Source organism: Micromys minutus (genome assembly GCF_963924665.1).
Source record: "Micromys minutus genome assembly, chromosome: 30".
Classification (NCBI taxonomy): domain Eukaryota; kingdom Metazoa; phylum Chordata; class Mammalia; order Rodentia; family Muridae; genus Micromys; species Micromys minutus.
Window position 1 is genome coordinate 28,328,063 of NC_137965.1, and position 9,424 is coordinate 28,337,486.

The following is a 9,424-nucleotide window of genomic DNA, read 5'->3' on the forward strand; positions in this document are numbered from 1 at the left end:
TTCTCAACAATAATTTTATTAAAGATGTGGTATAGATCTAAACAAAGGATTTTCAAATGAGAAATGTCGAATGTCCAGGAAACACCTAAGGAAATGTTTGACACCCTTAGTCACCAGTGAAATGCAAATCAAAACAATTCTGAGATCCCACCTCACGACAGTCATATTGGCTAAAGTCAAAAACTCAGGTGACAGCAGATGCTGGCAAGGATGGGGAGAATGAGAATCGTGTCTTCATTGTTGGTGGTATTGCAGTCTGATCCCACCACTCTGGACATAATTTTGGAAATTTCCCAGGAAATCGGAAATATTACTGTCAGCTATACCACTTGTGATTATACACCTGAGAGATGCTCTAACATATAAGAAAGATACATACTCCATTATGTTCATAGCAGCCTTATTTATAATGTCCAGAAGCTGGAAACCACACAGATATCCTTCAACAAAGGAGTGGACACAGAAAATGTAGTACATTTTTGAATTACTACTCAGCTATTAAAAACTATGTCTTCATGATGTTCTTAGGCAAATGAATGGAATAGAAAATATCATCCTGAGTGATTTAACCTAGTCACAAAAGAACACACATAGTATGCACTCACTGGTAAATGGATAATACCCCAAAATCTCAGAATACTCAAAAAAACAATTCATGACTATAGAAGTTAAAGAAGAAGAAAGAGAAAAATCTGGATGCTTCAGTGGCTAGTAACCAATACATACAAAGAACTGAGGAAGCTAGACTATAAAGAATCAAATAATCCTATTACAAATGAGGTACAGAGCTTAGCAAAGAATTCTCAGATGAGGAATATTGAATGGCTGAGAAGCACCTGAAAAAATGCTCGACATCCCTGGTCATCATGAAAATGCAAATAAAAACAACCCTGATATTCTACCTCACACTAGTTTTAATGGCTAAAATAAAAACCTCAGGTGACAGCAGATGCTGGTGAGAATGTGGAGAAAGAGGAATACTCCTCCAGTGTTGGTGGGGTTTTAAGCTGGTACAACCCCTCTGGAAATCAGGGTGGTGGTTCCTTAGAAAACTGGACATAGTATTACCTTAAAACCCAGCTATTTCACTCCTGAGTATATACCCCAAAGTTGCTCCAATGTATAAAAAGGACACATGCTGTACCATGTTTATTGCAGCCTTAGTTATAATAGTTAGAAGCTGGAAAGAACCAAGATGTCTATCAACAGATGAATAGATACAGAAAGTGTGGTACATTTACACAGTAGAGTACTACTCAGCTATTAAATAACTTCATGAAATTTGTAGGCAAATGGATGGAACTAGAGACTATCATCCTGAGTAAGGTAACCCACAAAAGAACACACATGGTATACACTCACTGATAAGCGGATACTAGCCCCAGAAAGCTCTGATACCCAGTACCCAGGAAACAATTCACAGACATTATGAAGCTCAAATAGAAGGAAGGTCAAAATCGGGAGGCCTCAGTCCTTCTTAGAAAAGAGAACAAAACTCTCATGGGAGGAAATGCAAGGTCAAATGGAGGAACAGGGCTTGAAGAAAAGATCACTCGGAATCTTTTGGTGACTGCATATGAGGTGGATTACTTGCCTCACCTGGGGATCCCACCACATATGCAGTCACTAAATCCAAGCACTACAGCTGATCCCAAAAAGTATTTACTGGCAGGAACCAGACAGAGATGCCCCCTCAGAGACTATGCTAGAGTCACATAGATACAGCTGAGCATGCTTGCAGCTAACCATAGGTCTAAAGTTAGGGATTCCAATCAAGTTGCTAATGACAGGACCTAAGAAGCTGAAAGGGGTTGAAACCTCATGGGTGATAACAACATTATCAGCCAACCAAACTCTCCAAAACTCCCATGGAGTAAAACACCAACCTTTATGCACACTTTGAAAGATCTATTGATCCAGTTGCATATGTAGCTGAAGATAGCAGTGTCTGGCATCAATGTGAGAAGAGACTTTTGTTCCATGGAGGGCATGTTTTTCCAATGTAGGGGAATGCCAAGGCAGTGGAGTAGAGAGGGTGATCAAGAGGCAATGCACCTTTGTGAAGGCAAATGCAGGGGGACAGGGAATGGGAGCAGGACAGAGTATAGGGATAACATCTCAAATGTAAATACAGATTATCTAATTAAAATAATGTAAAAGAAAAGAAAAGAAAGAGGATCACAATACTCACAAGAGGAAATAAAGAGACTAAAATTGGAGCAAGTACTAAAGGAAAGGTCATCCAGATACTTCCTTACCTGCGGATCCCTCCAATATTCAGCCACCAAACCCAATCCCAGTCACTATGATCCATGCCAAGGAATACTTGCTGACAAGAACTTATTATAGCTGTCTCCTGAGAGGTTCTGCCAAAGCCCGACACACACGGAGGCAGCTGCTCTCAGTCATCCATTTAAATGAGTAATGGGTTCTCAATGAAGTAGTTAAAGAATGAATTGAAGGGGCCAAAGTATTTGCAACTCCACAGAAAGAAATAGAATATCAACCTACCAGACCCCCAACCTCCCAGAGCTCTCAGGTACTAAATTACCAAAAAAAAAAAAAAAAAAAAGGTACACATGGAGAGTCCCATGGTTCCAGCAGCTTATGTAGCAGAGGGTGGACTTCTCAGAGATTAACGGAATGAGAGGCCCTTTGTCCTGGGAAGACTTGATGCCCCAATGTATGGGAATGCCAGGGCAGGAAGGCAGAAGTGGGTGGTTGGGTAGTGGAGTACCCTCAGAGAAGCAGTGTAAAAATAGGATAGGATAGGGAAGTTCTGAAGGGGTACTGGGAAAATGGATAACATTTAAAATGTAAATAAATAAATTACCCAATGTAAAAGGTTAAACAAATAGAAAAAGAGCACCTAAAATTTTAAATATTAAAAACTAAAAACAATATTTTTCAATGGAAACAAATTGATAAAAAGAATGTCTGATTGTGAGGGAAAAGGATAAATGACAGTTCCTCATTTATAAACACTGTATGCTCAAATAAATACATATGTAAATTTAAAAATTCTTACAATTTTTGAAAATTCTGCATATGTACATAATTATGCAACATTCACTATTTTGTTTTTTTTTAATACTACAGAAGCAGAAGAGGATCAACTCTCCAATAACAGAGCAATGATAAGAGAGACTTTAATAAAGCACGTGTGGTCTGGTCTGTGCATACACAGTTTTGCAAGCACGTGGTATAATAAATATATGTTGGTAATAAAAACCCTTTTTATTACTTATTTTCCTCAGATTACAATATAATTGCATTAATTTGTCCTTTCTGTTCTATGAAAAACCTTATGCACCTCATTTTTCATTCTTAAATTCACTGAATCTTTTTTATTAATTTCACTGGCTGACTCAACCCTATACACACACACACACACACACACACACACACACACACACAGACCTGTAGGTAACTAAGTAATGCCGTGAAACAGTCTTTAAAAGGTATAATATTCCATAAGAATTTTTTTGAATTTTATTAGATATTCTCTGTATTTACATTTCAAAAGTTATACCCTTTCCTCCCACCCCCTTTCTTCTCCCCCTCAACTTGCTTCCATGAAGGTGCTCCCTCTCCCAGTCACCCTCTCTGCCTCAGTGCCTTGTCTGGTTGATGATGTTCAACCCTCAAATTATATATACAAATAAAATTATACAGACTGAAAAGGTTTTTAAAGACTAAACAATTTCACTAGAGATTATCTGTAAAATCCAAAGATAAATTGAGCTTTCAATGTCAGCCACTGCACAGAGGAAAGTTCAAGTCAGGACAATAAAAGAAATGGGCAGTGCTCAGCAACATGAGAGCTCAGAAACATGTTGCTTAAGCAGTGACAGAATGGAAAAGTTAGAGTTAAAGAAAATAGAGTGATTCTCAGAATCATAAATAGACCCTCACATTCAGGACAACATCTAAGGTAAGACCCAGGGAAAAAGAAAGAAACATTTGCGGTAATATTTCTAAACTCACCCAATAAAAGACAAAGCAATGATAGGAACAAAACTACCTCTATTCTAATTATTTATCGTTTCTTACTACAGAGATTTTGAGTTTTGCATTTCAATCATTAGATGTGATTTTATTTTGATTAATATATGTAAAATACCTATTTGTTCTTGAATGTGTCTAATTATTGAGGTTTCAGATTTTTAAATATGTCAGGAAATCAAAGATTTGGCAAAATTAAATGTAATTTTCCAAATGCACACTAAAAGCAATTTTAATTAAAGAGAATTGATAAAAATATATGAAGGATAATAATGACTGCAGAATAAGAAGACAAATCACTTGGAAACATTAGATATCATTTAAAATGTTTTAATATATATTTGTATAATAAAACTTTTAACAAATACTTAGATAAGATCACTATTTGTTTACTAATTCAATTGCAATAAAGCAAAATGAAATATTGCATAATTCAATTTTATATGTATTTCAGCTTAGAATGAATTTTTACAAATCTACAAGTCTGCAAAATTCTGACTTGTGACTGAATGTGAATGTCTTAATTGGATGCACACACACACACACACACACACACATATATATATATATATATATATGATGAATTTTGAAATAATCTTTCCAGTGCTGACACACAAGACCCATCAGTATTTATCACAGTAATTTTTAAACACACACCCTAAAGGTTGGTATACATCAGTGTACATCATGTAAGAGGCTTGTGCTTCGAGCTTTGATGAAATAGACCTTTGCAGATTACATACTCCTTAGAAAGGGGCATCTAATAAAGACCTGAGTGCCAATGAGAAGCACTAAATAGACTTGAATGAAAGGGCAGGTGAGACACAAAAGATGGTCATTTCTAGCCAATATAAATTATATGAATACCATGGAAGAACTGAATAAGCACTCAAATCCAGTTTATCTCCATTCATTGAAAACCCACATAACTGAATGGCAGAATCATAGTATAGTTAGTATTGAACCCATATTCTCTGCAAATAAGCATAAGGTGAGACAAGATAGAACTAATCCAAGATGGTATCTTCTACATGGGAAATGATCTAAAAAATTTGTGATGGAATATTTTATAGGTTTTCTATACTGATATAAATGTGATCCACATTTGTTTAACTGACGTATATTTGTTTTTAAATTTTCTGCATTCATTTAAAACTAATAATAAAGTTTTATTATTTTCAGGGACTGGATACTGATTATTTCCAGTATAAAATGTGAAATATGTGGAAAACACACATCACACTGCAAAATACTTTAAAGTATCCAATCTGCATAAAGTTTGTCTATTATGATGGTGAACTGCTCATAATGGTATATAAACAAATAATAAATTTGATTCAAATCTAAATTGCCAAGGAGTATATTCCTGAGATACATTGGTTTTTATCAAGCAATACAAGTAAGATATGATTATATGGTTGATAAACCAATATTTTAATTGATGTGAGAAAAGATAACTCTCTAAAACGTCAAAGGAAATTCTCAATTTGATTTGGAATTATATATATATAGATCAATGAAATAATTCAACATGTTTGCCAACAAATTGTCTTAGCCAGTACAGGTTCCTGCTGCTGTCTCAGAGAGCGTGTGTTTGCTCTTAGCATATTCACTGCAGGGTGAGGTCATTTGTTCCCACAGTTGACTTTCACATGAAAATATGAGTTTCATCAAAATTATGTGTACACACAAATAATGAATGCAGTAGCAAGTGTTAAAATACTTCCCATGAATATGTCAGTGGTAAAAGCTATTTTCTCTCAACATTATAATATTATTCCAGAACACTCTACAATACAAAAATGTTCACTTGTCATGATATATGTGCATACATATACATATATATATATAATTATATAGAAAAATACAAACTTAATAATTAAAAATTAATGCATTTAAGCTCATAAAAACAGTAAGGATATGAACTAAAAAAAACAAAGAAATAGTCATCTTTTGAAATGCATAAAAAATTTCAAACAAGTAAATAAAGGATCAAGTGAGAAAGATAAAAGGAAATCCTCAGCTTTGTGGAACACATTTCTTTCTGTTGTCAATGCTATATTGGCAAAGTACACATAGAGATTGAACTGTATATGATAATTATGTTATTTTTTTTAATTAAAGCCATTGTTTTTCTGTCACAAATTTGGTTTGTTTGTTTTTTCTGAATCTATGACACCTTGAACATTTTTGACAGGAAACAATTCTCTATTAATAATAAAATAGCAGTAGCTGAGCACAAAATGCTAACATAACTGAAATATATAATCATTTCAGCAAAGGGCTTGATGCTACACAATATAAAGCCAAGCACATACCAATGCTCAGTGGTGTACAAATTCTTGATGTAAAGGGTAGAGGAAAAGTGGACTCATACAGAGCATTAATTATGATGAAATTGAAAAGGCCTCACTCAACATCCAAACTTGCCACATCTATTATGCATATGAAAGAACTATGATAGTATTTTTGACAAAATTACTGTTGTAAAAAATTAGAACTGCCATAAAATAGTTTGTCTTATTGGTTTATTGACTTAATAATCTCACTAAGTTTTGACAAAACAAATAATAATATTGTCAAACACTTTTAATTCATTTGGTCATTTTGCATTTGTTGATGCCCAGCCCATTTCTTCCTATGTTCATGGAAATTTACAAGTGTAATTGCTCTCTTACTACCTGGATCAGTACAAATAAAGGAAAGACTTCTTAGGATAGGAATGTGTAATTAGAATAAACAATTCTTATTTCCTTCATGAACTAATAATTCTCTCTAATTCAGTTAGACTTGCCTGATTCTATCCATTAATCTGGAATATATTGCACAAGCTAAGAAATATCCCAAAGATAATACTTTCATAGTAACTATGTTTTGATGAACTCACCCATAAAAATGAGAATAAATAATTGAAACCAAAAAAAGACACATGAAAACACAGTCAGTAAAGGCAAGAAGAACAATTAAATTAGCAAACAAACATTTATGACAAAAGTTGAAATAAATATCTGTGGAGAACAGAAGTATTTACAATTTAACTGTGATTATCAAAGTCTGGAATCCACTGCATATAATAAAAGACAACCTCTTTACTCAATTATTATAACAATGACAACTTATTGTATCCAAAGACATCATCTAATACCAAAAGCTCAAATCTGGAATTCAGAAATGCTTTGAAAAACAAGATCAGACTTAGATTCTATCATGATTTCATTAACTCATAATACTGATAAGTACTCAGACATTGTGAAATAACAGAAATGTCAAATTCGTGGTTATAGTCATCAAATGAGGAAACTAAAATGAGCAAAGTCAAAGTTACTAATTAATTTCACATTTGAGAGAAAAAAAAGCCAAAAAGAAAATAAAATTGAGAAAAAAAACATTTTTGAATCTCTAATAAAAAAGTTGTCAAAATGACAACCCCAAAGATTAAGTTTAACGTGTACACCGACTAAATTATAACTCTGAACTCATAAAATGAAATAGTGTACTTACTGAAGGTAATAGTCCATATAATAGTATGGTAGATATGAATGTGGAATTTTGTTCATGGTATAGTAAGTATGAATAGGAAAAAATGCACCAATAACCACATCGCCTTTTTGGTGAAAATCTTCAGTGATTAAGTAATAGCATTTACTGATATTAAAGTATATAAAGGCACAGAAAAAATTAGGAATCTGCAAGAGCAACTGGATAAAAATCCAACAGAACATCCTATTACTTCATGGGTTTGCTTGATACAGATCAAACAGTATCCAGTAAGTAGGTTCAATTCATATTTTTGTGATCATGTAAGTTTATACCTAGTTGATGAGTGAGGCTGTCACACTAATAATTCCAAAGTTTTCTGTTGCTTCATAGATTACATTTGGTATTTTGGGACTATGTGTTTCTCTTGGCTCTGTAGCTGAGTTGCTGTATTCAGGTGAAAAACAACTTGGAAAATACATCTGTTCATATTCTTCACTAGCCAAAGTCATTATGATTTCAGCAAGTACTAAAAATAGCAAGAGATCAGAGATGAGCTTCTCTTGGGATGATCTGGCTAAAAATATGAAGCAAGAAAGTTTTCAAATGTAAACAACTTAGGGTGTTACCCACAGGTTACATCAGAAGAGCCTAATTAAGTGAAAATGAAAGGGCTCAAAACAAACCATTGTAGGTATAATCACTCAAAAGTAATGTACTGTCTTGTGTGGTCCCATTTGGGGATTAATAGTAAGGACACAGAGAAACTTGCATCATGTAAGGCTGTTGGCATTTTTGATGGGACACTTTCTCAGATAGTCTTCTAGACCTGACTGACTCCCTTGCCACCTGGTGCCTACCATGTGGCTCTCTCTGCTCTACCCATGGGCCTTCTTCCTGTTCTCTCATCATTCTCTGTCCTATTTTTTTTTTCAGCATTGCTGCACTTTATCCATTTTTTGGTTTGCCCTGCCACAGATACAGCGATTAGCATATTATTTATCAAAAGCCATACACACACACACACACACACACACACACACACATGTCACGTGCCCACGCTTCCCACTGGTAGGAACAGGCATGCAACAAACAGATTCTTTTGCGGACAACCTTTATTGTACAGCACTCTGAGCATGGGACTTCTTGAGCAGGAAACTTCTCTCTGAGCCGGGGACTCCCTACCGGGGTCTACTGTATAGGCGACCTCTCACGTGCAGTCCCCCAAGTGCGATCTCTCTGCCCAGTCTCTCTCCACGTGGGATCTCTCTGCGATCTCTCCATGTGGGGTCTCTCCACTATCTTCCGCAATCTCCTCACGTGGGGGAGAAATGCACTGCTTATAAATGCCTAAGAGACTTGTGTTGCTACCTGATTGGTGCATCCTCCAGTAGCTCATTCACGTGCCCCGAGATTGGGCTGTGACGTATGTGGCGCATGCGCATTAAGTCTCTTGGCTGGGCAACAGCTCTGTTTGCTGAGTTCTCGGCGGAAAGCCGGCACCATGTTTGGGTGCAGTACAAACGGCTCCCTACACACACACACACACACACACACACACACACACACACCATACACACATTCGTGTGCACACTGGGAAAATGAGCCTTTACTGGACCAAAAGCCTCTCCTCCCACTGATGTCAGAAAATGCTATCTTCTGCCGCATATGCACCTGAGGCAATGGGTCTTTCCATGTGAACTCATTGGTTAGTGTTTTAATCCCTGGGAGTTGTGGTGGGCTTGTTTGATAATTTTGTTCTTTTCATGGGGTTACAAACCCTTATAGCTCCTTCAGTCCATTCTCTAGCTCCTTTATTGGGGTCTTTGTGTTCATTCTGATGATTTGCTGCAAGCATTCTCCTTTGTATCATTATGGCTCTTGCAGAGTCTTTGAGGAGGCATCTGTATCAGTTTCTTGCCAGTAAGCACTATTTGGCATT

General features: G+C 35.7%; 1 protein-coding gene across 1 annotated transcript in view; it reads right to left on the reverse strand.

The window, feature by feature from the left end:
- LOC308439600 (vomeronasal type-2 receptor 116-like) overlaps positions 1 to 7,727 on the reverse strand; it is a gene marked incomplete at both ends in the record, with an annotated part of 36,786 nt that extends 29,059 nt beyond the window's left edge. Inside the window, 1 exon segment of the mRNA XM_080941478.1 lies at positions 7,507 to 7,727. Coding sequence (XP_080797604.1) covers positions 7,507 to 7,727 — 221 coding nt within the window.
- Between the last annotated feature and the right edge of the window lie 1,697 nt (positions 7,728 to 9,424).